Source organism: Macaca nemestrina, chromosome 2 (assembly GCF_043159975.1).
Source record: "Macaca nemestrina isolate mMacNem1 chromosome 2, mMacNem.hap1, whole genome shotgun sequence".
Lineage (NCBI taxonomy): Eukaryota > Metazoa > Chordata > Mammalia > Primates > Cercopithecidae > Macaca > Macaca nemestrina.
In genome coordinates, this window is record NC_092126.1 from 147,846,206 (window position 1) to 147,858,216 (window position 12,011).

The window sequence follows — 12,011 nt, forward strand, 5'->3', positions numbered from 1 at the left end:
GCTACATTGTCCCATCCCCCGTACCCACCACCACCCCACTGGGATATGGGGAAAAAGGGGAAGTCTAAGGCTGTCCGCCAAGAGCACGGCCCTCCCCTTTGTGCCCTGTCCCCAGTTGCTCCCAGCCCAGGGCCCCCACTCGCCTTCTCCTTCATCTTCTCAATCTTCTTCACAGAGCTGCGGCGCTGGGGCCGGTCCTCGTGCCGGAGCAGGTTCATGCTGAGGTCTCCTGACTTATTGAACTGCTTCTCCTCCTGCTTCTCAGCCTCCTTCAGCTTGCTTTCTGCACTGATGCTCTCTGCATGGTACATGTGGTAGGTTTTCATGACCTGGGGGCGCACAAGTAGGGGAAATCAGCACCCAGCTATGACCCACCATGGCCTTCCCTGTTGCTCCTGGCTCCATACCAAGTTCTACGCTCTAGTTGGCCGCTGCCCTGGTCCCACAACACGCTCTGGGCACCTGCTTTCCTTTACTTTTGCACAGACTCTCTGAGGACTGGATATCATCAACAACATCATTAAACCCTAACTAAGAGCCAGGCATGGGCTAGTAAAGAAGAAATTTTAAAATAATAAATAAATAAATAAATAAATAAATAAATAAATAAATAAGGAGGAAATTTAAAAGGGTAACCATAGCTCCAAGCATCTGGGCACTGTCAGAAGTGACAAGGCAAGCCCAGCCCTTGCTCAGCTATCCTCTCTAGCCCTGCCAGCAGTGACTGTGGCATCCCTCCCTCTCCTCCCAGTGCCGCAGGGATAGCCCCTCCTCACATACCCACGGGAATTGAATGGGGAACATCCTTCTTACACACAAATCATTTTCTCAGCTGTTTCCTGAAGTACAATGGGCTGCAAATGGCTCTGTACCCAAAATGAGTAACATTAAGTAACCCAATAGATATTCTATGCTCTCTGGAATAAATTCATCCTTGCCTATAAAAACAATTCCTCCTGTAATCCCAGCACTTTGGGAGGCTGAGGCGGGAGGATCACGAAGTCAGGAGATCAAGACCATCCTGGCTAACATGGTGAAACTCCGTCTCTACTAAACAAAATACAAAAAATTAGCCAGGCATGGTGGCGGGCGCCTGTAGTCCTGGCTATTCGGGAGGCTGAGGCAGGAGAATGGCGCGAACCAGGGAGGCGGAGCTTGCAATGAGCCGAGATCGTGCCACTACACTCCAGCCTGGGTGACAGAGCGAGACTCCGTCTCAAAAAAAAAAAAAAAAAAAAAGGAAACAATTCCTATAAAGCAAATTGCACTTTGCTACTCTACTTCCATAATAGAAAATGAATATTGTTATTACAGGGGAAATTTCTGAGCCAGAAGAAATTCTAGACATCATCTAACCCAACAACCTTTCAGTTTGACAAACAGGGAAACTGAGGCTCAGAAGTGCCAAGTATCACCAAGTATCAGTACAGAGACACCAAACTTTACATCCATGTATCCAGGATCACAAGCAAAATATAGAACTTCTGCTACACCAGAAAGATCCCTCATGCCCCTTTGCAGCCAATACCTGACCCCACTCCAGCCCCAATCATAGGTTTGCCTTCTGTCGTGTGTTCCAGAATCCAGTTCCATGGAATCATACAATATAAAGTCCTTTGGGTCAGCCCTCTTTTTACTCAGCATAATTTTTCTGAGATTCACTGATGATGCTGTACATATCAGAACTTCTTTTTTATGGCTAAGTATTCCATTGCATGGTTATGCCACAATCTGTTTACTTAGTCATATGTCCATAGCTACTCGAGGTGTTTACAGGTTTTAGCTATTTTGGATAAAGCTGCTATGAATGCTTAGGTACATTTCTTTGTGTGGACATGTATTTTCATTTTTCTTAGGTAAATACCCAGGGGTGGGATGAAGGGTCATATGGTAAACACATATTTAACCATACTGGACATCTGGACTCTCACTTTTAATCCACTACTTTTTCTACCAGATCATCCTAGATTGTCTGTATCATTTTTTTATAAATAGAGATGGAGTTTTGCCATGTTGTCCAAGCTCATCTCGAACTCCTGGGCTCACGTGATCCTCCCGCCTCAGCCTCCCAAAGTGCTGGTATTACAGGTGTGAACCACCACACCCAGCCCTTAATGAATTTCTTTAATTCATTACCACTTTCTGAGCAGGCATCAATACTTTTAGTAGCTTGAACGCTGACTGGGCTGCTCCATACCAATAGCATTTTTGCTGGTCCCCAACTAGAAATGTACTTTTCTTTTGCAATGCCAAGTGTATGATCATCTTTCTATGCTAAGAAACTTCTGAAATCCATGGCTCCTGGGCCTTGTTCATTCTCTCCTGTGGTTTGGATTACTATAACAGCTAATAGAATAAAGGCTTCCCCCTGGGAATGAAATGTGCTCCTATCTAACCAAGCCCTGTAAGTCCCTGTAAGTCGGAGAACTCAGAATGAATTCCTGGCCAACCCTAAAATCTTATTCCTTGTCATTTGAAGTGCTGTGAAGTGAGTTTATTAGAATGAGGAATTCTGTGCCTTTTTTTAAAGACAGAGTTTCACTCTTGTTGCCCAGGTTGGAGTACAGTGGCACGATCTCGGCTCACTGCAACCTCCACCTTCTGGGTTCAAGTGATTCTCCTGCCTCAGTCTCTCAAGTAGCTGAGATTACAGGTGCCCGCCACCACACCTGGCTAATTTTTATATTTTAGCAGAGATGAGGTTTCACCATGTTTGTCAGGCTGGTCTTGAGCTCCTGATCTCAGGTGATCCACCCGCCTCGGCCTCCCAAAGTGCTAGGATTACAGGTGTGAGCCACTGTACCCAGCCTCTGTGACTTTTATCATTAAATCACAGCACTGATTCATTGCTCAGAAAGTTCTCTTTGCCACAGCCCAGGAGTCAATGTGGCAACATCTACTGCAGATCATAGAAGGTAGGAATATGGACAAATGTCTGGGTTGAATCCTGATGCTCCCACTCGCCAGCTGTGTGGCTTTGGACAAGTCACACAACCTCTCTGACCTCTGCTTCCTCATATGTAAAACACGGATAATAATAGCACTTACTTCCTAGGCTGCTTGTGAGCACTAAATGAGTCAGTTTCTGTCAAGTGCTGAGAACAATACCTTCCACATAGTAAGAGCCATGGAGGTATCTATCAGGTGCTACCACCACCATCATCATCATCATTATCATCCCTGATTTGGGCTCAGGGTTTAAGAACCTTAAACATGCTCACTTGGAAATGCTTACAAGCTCTGGAGAACATTAACTAATGTAAAATATATATATATATATATATATATATATATATATATTTTAAGCCATGTTTCTCCTTTCTTCCTTTATCCTAAAAATCTCCCAAACTTGTAAAACAATACCAAGATTTAAAATGCAGTCAACTTTTCTTCGTGGGTCTTGGTGGAAAGATTGCTTCTCTGCATTGCATCCATTTTTGTTCATTTGCAATCTCTCTAAGACTCCTAAAAACCCCCTTCTTGCTGATTTCATCCTCTCTGTATGCCAGTTCCACCAAGATCACATCCAAATAACTCAACGGACCAGAAAATGTGCCATATTGATGCGTTCTCGACATCTAGTGGCCAAAAGGGGTGACTGCAGACTTGCAGATAATCAAAGCAGGTGCCTATTTTGATGATCTTCATGCCTTGGTTTAAAGGACACTGGGGCCTGTCAGAGGTGGTGGCAGCAGGAAGAGCATCAGGATAAATAGCTAATGCATGTAGGTGATGGGCCGATAGGTGCAGCAAACCACCATGGCACACGTTTACCTGTGTAACAAACCTGCGTGTCCTGCACATGTATCCTGGAACTTAAAATAAAAATAAAATAAATGAGTCCATTGAGTCATTTGGATATGGTCTTGGTGGAACTGGCATACGGAGAGGATGAAATCAGCAGGAAGGGGGTTTCTAGGAGTTTTAGGGAGATTACAAATGAGCAAAAATGGATGGAATGCAAAGAAGAAATAAAATAATACAAAACAGGTGTGGCTAAAGGGTAGGAACACATGTCGCAGCTGTCTCCAGGACCCCACCTTCCCCCTTCGACATGTCCCTCCACATCCACAGACAACCCTGGTTTCTTTGCCTCACCACCATATTGCTGGTGTTTTTCATGTCTGGATCCCATCCCTGTCTGCGTTCAACGATTCCTGCTACATCTCCTTTTTCTATTTTGGCTTCTGAGTCTGCCTGCCTCGCCACGAATCTGTCATCTGCGCTGGGTAGTTCAGGGGAAAAGACAGCCTTTCTATTTACAGCTAGATCTTCCTGTCCAATCACCATGCATCCATCCACTCACTCAAGGTCAGCAGCCCAGCTGGGTGTTCTCAATTCGCACATATCCTTTGCCTAGTTTTCTTTTTTTATTTTCTCTCCCTTTACATCATTTTCTACTCTTCTTGAGCCACGGAGTACTCTTCCTGCGCTCTGACAGGCCAAACTTCCCAGGATAGCCTCTAAACTTCATTCCAAAAATCCCATGCTTGGAGAAGATAACCCAAATACCCTGGGGCCAAACTCCCGTGATCTACTTGATTCCTGATTCCAAGAATAACAGTGAACTCCACTGCCCAGGGTCACTTATGACAGACAGCTGCCACCAAAGAGTTCACCTGGAGGTTTCTCTGAAAGGATTCTATTTGTACCCAGAATCCTCTAGATGTTTTTATTTAATTACCTGATACATGGGCTTCAGCATGAATGGTCCTTAGCTCAATAGATGAGAACAGTTGGCTCAATATTGCCAGTCCAGGATGCATTAAATAATATTTAACCTTATCTATTACTTCAAAGTTTGCACACCTCTTTCTAGGAGCCCTTCTAGTGAAGGAGCATTTCAATGAGTCCTTTCCCCAAACCTGGGAGGCAGTGTGATGACAGTAACAACAATGATAGCAGCTAGCATCTATTGAGCACTTATTACATGCCAGGCCTTGCTTTATGCACTTTACCTATATTAACTCATTTATTTCTCACAAAACCCCTATGAGATAGGCATCCTATGATCCCTGCTTTATAGATGAGAAAACCATGGCCCAGAATAGGTCAGTAAGTTTCTCTAGGTGAAAAGCTGGTAAGTGGAGTCAGGGTTCAAAGCCAAGGTGGCTGACCCCACAGCCTGGGCCTACTGAACACACGCTTGTTTTGCTTCCCCTGTACCCCTTTCTCAACTGTAAAACAGGGGTGAAAGGCTCCTCCAGCCCACTGGAATTAGGGAGACTTGGTTTTGAGACTCGGCCTTCCCACTACTTGCTGGGTGGCTGTGGAGAGGCGTGTCCTTTCCGTGCCCACCTGGTGAAGATCAGAAGGGGGTAGATGGGGAAAGTGCTCTGTCAACTGCAAATTGTCAAGTGACCAACTGCCAGCAGCAGTGTGCCTGGGGCTGGGAAGGGGCAGAGGCAGATGCAGGAGCTCAGCTGAGGCCAAATCACCGAACTGGGGATGTCTGAAGGGCCCCTCAGAGGTACCCATCCGCCTGATGCCAGCTAATGGGTTCACTTTCCAGCCCTCCAGACCCTATTCAGGGAGTCTAGGGAAGGACCTCGTAGGGACGTGTCACTTAAGATCACTATTCTTGGACCCAGTTCAGTTGCATGTGTTCTCAGAATGTAAGGGCCAAAAGGTCCTCCATAACTCTTGGTGTCCTAGCCCCTCACTTAAGGAAATGGAGGCTCAGAAATAGCAAGAGTGAGCTGAGTGTGGTGGCTCACGCCTGTAATCCCAGCACTTTGGGAGGCCAAGACGGGTGGACCACAAGGTCAGGAGTTTGGGACCAGCCTGGCCAACATAGTGAAACCCCGTCTCTACTAAAAAAATACAAAAATTAGCTGGGCGTGGTGGTGGGCGCCTGTACTCCTAGCTACTCAGGAGGCTGAGGCAGGAGAATCGTTTGAACCCAGGAGGCAGAGGTTACAGTGAACCGAGATTGTGCCACTGCACCCCAGCCTGAGCGACACAGCGAGACTCTATCTCAAAAAGAAAACAAAGAAAAGAAAAGAAAAGAGCAAGAGTGCTGTCCAAAGTCACACAAAAAGCCAGGCAGAGCTGGGACCGCAGGCCGGGTCTGCTGCCCGCTAAGCATTGCCTCTTCTGGTAATCACACTGCTTTTTGCTTTGCACACATTGCCTTTTGCCTCTTCCCTGATCCTCAGATTCTGAAAACAGCAAAGTTTTATCTGCACCATCTTTCAGCCCCTCATTTAGATGCAAAAGAAGGCAAACAGAATCTGGAAGTTAACAGCATCCATAAAGGGACACCTGGGGCAGGATAAGGATCAGTTGTTAGAAAACAGCTTCTCAATGTTGCAGTCCCTGTGTGCTTCTTCCACCCTGCAGACAGGGCTGTCCCTGGGCACAGTGGCTCTCTGCTTCCAGCATTTGTGTATGGGTGAAACCCTAGGCTAGTGCATGACCAAGACCTCTTTGAAGGAAAAGAGAAGCAAAGTCCTGAGGCCAGGATCTTGTTCATGATAGTATTCTCTGTACCAGAGCAGAGCCTGTTACCCAGCAAGTATCAATATATATTTGCATGAATGAATGACTCTGGCTGGACTGGCTGGATCAACAGATCAAAAGATCAATGGATCAATGAATATGGCTGAATGGATGGGTAGATGGATGGATGGACAGATGAACAGATGGGTGGGTGGGTGAATAAATGCAGGGATGGGTAGATAGAAGGGAGAGTGGATGAAAGGGAGAAAGGAAGAGAAGAAGGCAGGGAGGGAGGGTAAAATAAGGGAGGTACAGTTCTATTGCCTTTGTTCTGCTGAGCATAATTGGAAGTATGGAGATAGCTGTACTGTCAATCACTAAATATTTATTGAGCAGTTCATTATGTGCCAGGTACTATGCTAGGCAAAACTACAGTGTGTAAGACATGCAGGTCGCCACCCTCATAGGATCCACACTGTAGTAGAGATACAGGCAATTGTACAAGTGATGATCACATGGTGTGATAAGTGCAATGATGAAGGGAGTCCTAGGCACTATAGGAAGGTTTCCTGGAGGAAGTGACATCTAAACTGAACACTGCAGGAAGAGTAGCTGTTAGATGGGTGAGCAGGGCTTGGGGTGGGGGTGGAGTGTCCCAGGCAAAGGGAGCAGAGTGAGCATTAGCCCAGGGGAGCAGGAGGCAAACAGGACTGAGGAGCAGCTGATAGCTGGAGGAACACCAGGTATGTCTCAGCACCAGCCAATGGAACCACTTCCTCATCCTCCCCCAGGGACTCCCCCTCAGTGGACATCTGTTGTTTTTCTCTGCCCAGATTCATCCAGTCTTCCTTCTTTGGGAACAGCTCCCCTAATTTTATTTTGAGGAAATCCCCCAAATTCCCCTCCACTATTCTCAGTACATGTGGTTCATGGGAAGCTGACATCACCCTGCAATCCTGGGGTGGCCATGAGACCCTGGCCTGGCCAATCCATAAACTTATGTTCATCTGACAATAGGAAGCTCAGCTAGGCCATTAGATGCTACCCTGGGGCTTTGCTGGAAACACTGGGAAGGGAGTGTTCTCTTTCCACTGGAGGATGGGGAGAGGCTAATGGGAGGAGAATTTGTAGTACTAGGGACCACCTTTGTCACCACATGGGAGAAGCCTGCCAGATCACGAAGTCCATGTAGAGGAAAACAAACCAGAAATGGGAGACTGATTCCCAAAGGTGGATAAATGGATGGATGGATGGATGGATGGATGGATGGATGGATGGATGGATGGATGATGGATGATGGATGGAGGATGGATGGATGGATGGATGGATGGATGGATGGATGGATAGATAGATGGATGGATGGATGGATTGGAAAGAGTGGGGAAGGAAGGTAGGAAGAGAGGGAAGGAGGGAAAGGGGTAAAATGGGGGAGGCATAGTTCTACTGCCTTTGATCTAGTGAGTATATTGGTGGGGAGAACAGCTACACCTTCAATTATTAAATATTTATTTATGTGTCAGGTACTATACCAAATGCACTACAGTCAAAATACAGTATAGAAGACAGATGGGGTCTCTGGTCTCACAGAGTACATGCTGTATTGGTGAGACAGACAAATCAGTGTGTGAGCCCCTGGATCCAGCTAGACTTGTGCGACATGTTCATGTGATTCAATAGAGTGTCATTTTTATCTAAGCCAGTTTGCACTGGATTCCAGTCCCTTGCCACTAAATGAATCCTAAAAGGCAGACTTCTTTCCCTTTGAGCCTTCCCAACTACCCATATCAGTCCTGATCCCAACCGGCCAGGCTCAGTGCAGTGACTCAGGAGCAGTGCTGACTGGGCGGAGGCTCCCTCCCACATCCCAGGTGCTGCTTCTCACCACTCTAACTGCTGCTCCTTCTGCCCCTCTCTGCACCCAGGAACTGTCGACTGTTGATCAGATACCATCTCTTCTCTGGCGCCTTCCTGATGCTCAGGAGATTCCATCACCCCCTCTTCCAAGTTCCCTCACACTGTCGTATCCCCACTAAGACACCCATCATGGTGTTCAGCCACATCTCATGGTCTGGATATGCTGATGATCAATACATGTATTCTTAGTGAACGGGTGTCTGGGCAGGACAGCAGAAAGAGAGAGGAAGGTTACCTAGAGGGAAACCTCTTCCGTTCTGCTTAGGACCAGTTCCATCCCTGGATGACACTGTGCACACACCCTGGCTGGCAGGCTGTGACAGCCCCGAAGAGCTGCCTTGCCCTGAGTCTGAGCCAGGACCCTGGTCTCCCTTCCAGGGCACAGTGGCATGAAGATCAAAGCCTGGCAGGAGCCTCAGTATTCCTCAAACTCCACACCTTCATTCCACAGACAGCGTAAACCGAATGCCAGAGCCCCACTATCTGGCACTGGGTCAGTGTTTCCACTTGTGATAGCAAGGTAACTTTCGGTGTCTTGGGAAGGAAACACTGCCAAACTGGACACTAGTAACATAGCAACCGAGGTGATATGGGGATGGAGGAAGAGTCAGGAGATACACTTCTCTCTGTGTACCTTCTGGCACTATTTACTTTTATTAACCCCTTTCAGCTCTCTGAGAATCCTTCTGATTACATCAGGAGGAAAAACCAGTCGGTGCCCACACATCTTCAGAGCTTCTCACCTGCCACTCCGGCAGGCACAAGCTTGAATGCACAACACTGCTTGATTTTCACTTAACTAACAGAACGCTTCTATTTATACCAAACTGTGTTTCATCTGCTAATGTGAAGTATCATTTCCTTCCACAATAAATGCCGGTTCGTAGTTTATTTTTTAACTTGAAATTTTAATTTTTTTAAGATGGGGTCTCACTCTGTCCCCCAGACTGGAGTGCAGTAGTGCAATCACAGCTCACTGCAGCCTTCACCTCCCAGGCTCAGGTAATCCTCCCACCTCAGCCTCCCAGGTAGCTGGGACTATAGGTACCCGCTAACATGCCTCGCTAATTTTTTGGATGCGTGCAGTGTCATCCAGGGATGGAACTGGTCCTAAGCAGAACGGAAGAGGTCATAATGCCACCTACCTCAAAGGGTTATGATGAGGATGAAATGGACCAGTACATGCAAAGCATTTAGACCAGCCCCTGGCCTTCAATAAGCACTGTACGTGATTGGAGGCTCTAGTTATTCATGAGATGAAACAATCTCCAAAATATACCTACAAAAGCAAAGCAAGATGCAGAATAATAAGTACAGTTGCCACCACTTGCATAAAACAGGAATGTGTGGGATATGCCCAAATGTGTGTGCTGATTGATGGATAAAGGATCTCTGGAAGAAGACATGGCTAAACTAGACACTAGTAACCTAGTAACTGAGGTTATATGGAGATGCAGGAAGAGTCAGGAGACATGCTTCTTCCTGTGTACCTTCTTTTATTGTTTAATTACTATCTTATTTATTTTTTAAACAAGAGTATGTATCTTCTACTTCTAAATTTAAATATTAAACAATTTTTTAAAAAAGGAAAGTCGTCCAGTTCAAGTATGCAGCCATCATCACAGACAGCAGGCCTGGAGGATGGGAAATGAAGGAGGAGGTGGTTTCACGTTTTCCAGCAAAACATTCTTAGGGCTCTGGCTGGCCCAGTGGAGATGGGGAATGGAGAAGAAAGATTCCGAACTATGTAGGAAAAATATTTATGCCTCATTTTTTCATAAAAGACACAATGACTCAGGACTTAGGTTTGCTAGGCACTGGGCTATACTCTATGCCAATCACTCTCCCCAGAATAATCCAGACAAATGAACTGGCAGCAACCCCATGTTCCAGGGAGGGACTGGGCTCAGAGGGTTTGTGTGGCAGGGCCTTCAAGTCAGGCCCAGCTGACTCTAACACCTGTGCTCTTCCAGCACACAGGGCTGCTTTCCACTAATTACCTAACACTGGGGAAGCTTAAAAAGGGAGGGGAGGTCAACTTAAAGAAATATATTCAGTAAATGACAGAGGGCCCATGATAGGATGAAGCTGTGGGGCTGTACCTGAATGTCATCCTAGAAAGACAAGCAGTGAGCCCAGGGTGGAGCTGGGACCAGAACTTGGGCTCCTGGGCGTCCAGTCTGAGCTCTCTCTACCACCCCCATGTCTCAGGGCAGTCATGAGGAGGGAGACACCTTTGCCAAAACTTGCCTGTTGGCCCAGAGTTGATGTCATATCCCTGAGCCCACACAAAATCAATCGAGGCTTGAACAAGTAAAAGGTAAAGTGATTCATGGCTCCAGTTAGGGTCTACCTGTGACCAGCTGCCGCTAGGTACGAATGGACACTCCTCAGGCCCTCCCCACATGGCAAAGAACAAAGTCACTGGGCCTCTCCTGCAGCCCTGGACTTGGAAGGCCGGCCCACAGCTTGCAGCAGAGCTGCCGAACACAGAGGAAGAGATAGGTGGGGGGATGCTGGATGTTCACCAGTTACTGACACACATGTATTTCATAATCTAGAGATATACTGAAAATCTGAACACATTTTTAGCCAAATAGTGAAAACACAGTGGAGTTTATAGTTTGTGAGTTGTTTTGTTTTGATTTGCCTCTTCTAGAAGGATTGCCATACTGGTCCACATTCTTCACCTCTGCCCTTTTTCTCTCCCAGGCCAATACATGAACGAAAGCTATATTGTGTCAGGCTGATGGGAGTTCGAGAGAAAAGAAGTGGAGTGGGATACATGTGTGTGCATGCTTGCATGTATGTGTATGTACATGCATGCATGTGAATGTGCATATGTGCTACTGTGTGGTCCATGCCAAACTGCACGTGCATGTATGCAAATGTGTATGTGTGCACATGTGTGCACAAACACTCATGCTAGCATGCTTTAGAAAGGAGGCAGCCTCAAGGTGCTAAGGACTGAGCAGATAAGGACTCGGTGATAAGGACTAGGCTTATTGAGTGAATGAATGAATGAATGAACAAAATACCCAGACTTGTAGTCTCCTCTGCATCCTTCCTAGCCCCAGAGAGAGATAAGCCTTTTCTCTAAAGCAAGTGATGGGTGGCCTTTAGCATTTATCTCCACCATCATTACACCTGTAGGACCCCCTGAACAGACCACCACCACCTCCCTTACAGAACTTCAAGAAGAAAAAAAGCGGAGCTTACTGGAAAATCCTTTCTCTGCATTATTTGTTCCTCAGTGACTGTGGTAATGACCCTGGGGCTGAGGGAGAAGGGGGACTGTAGACTTGTATAACCAGACATGGTAACTAGAAAGTGCTCAAAAGAAATCCCTAGCAATGAAGCATGAATTTGGGACACATAGTGCCGCCAGCAGCTGGGTGGCTGGAGTGAACTGTTTGCAAAGAGGACTGTGATCATTACTGGCATGGCTGCAGGCATGGCCCTTCGCATTGTGACTCTGCAAGGGGAGGGGGGCTTGCTTTTCTAACCCAGAACTCTGGGCTTGGCTGTGTAACTTGCTTTGGCCAATGGGATATTAGCAAATATGACACAAGTAGAAGCTTGAAAAGTGCTTGCACATTGGGGTTTGCTCACTTTGGACTCTTTTTCTTTTTTTAATTGACCAGAAAACTGCAACC

The 12,011-nt window shown here is 46.6% G+C and overlaps 1 protein-coding gene across 5 annotated transcripts in view; it reads right to left on the reverse strand.

Annotated features, from left to right (window-relative positions):
• The window catches only part of LOC105477657 (SLIT-ROBO Rho GTPase activating protein 3), a 268,022-nt gene that overhangs the window by 79,649 nt on the left and 176,362 nt on the right, over positions 1-12,011 (reverse strand). For all 5 annotated transcript variants that reach the window (XM_011734249.2, XM_011734248.2, XM_011734247.2 and 2 more), the window contains exon 5: positions 144-329. In XM_011734249.2, the coding sequence (XP_011732551.1) occupies positions 144-329 (186 nt within the window). The remainder of the gene's footprint in view (positions 1-143; positions 330-12,011) is intronic.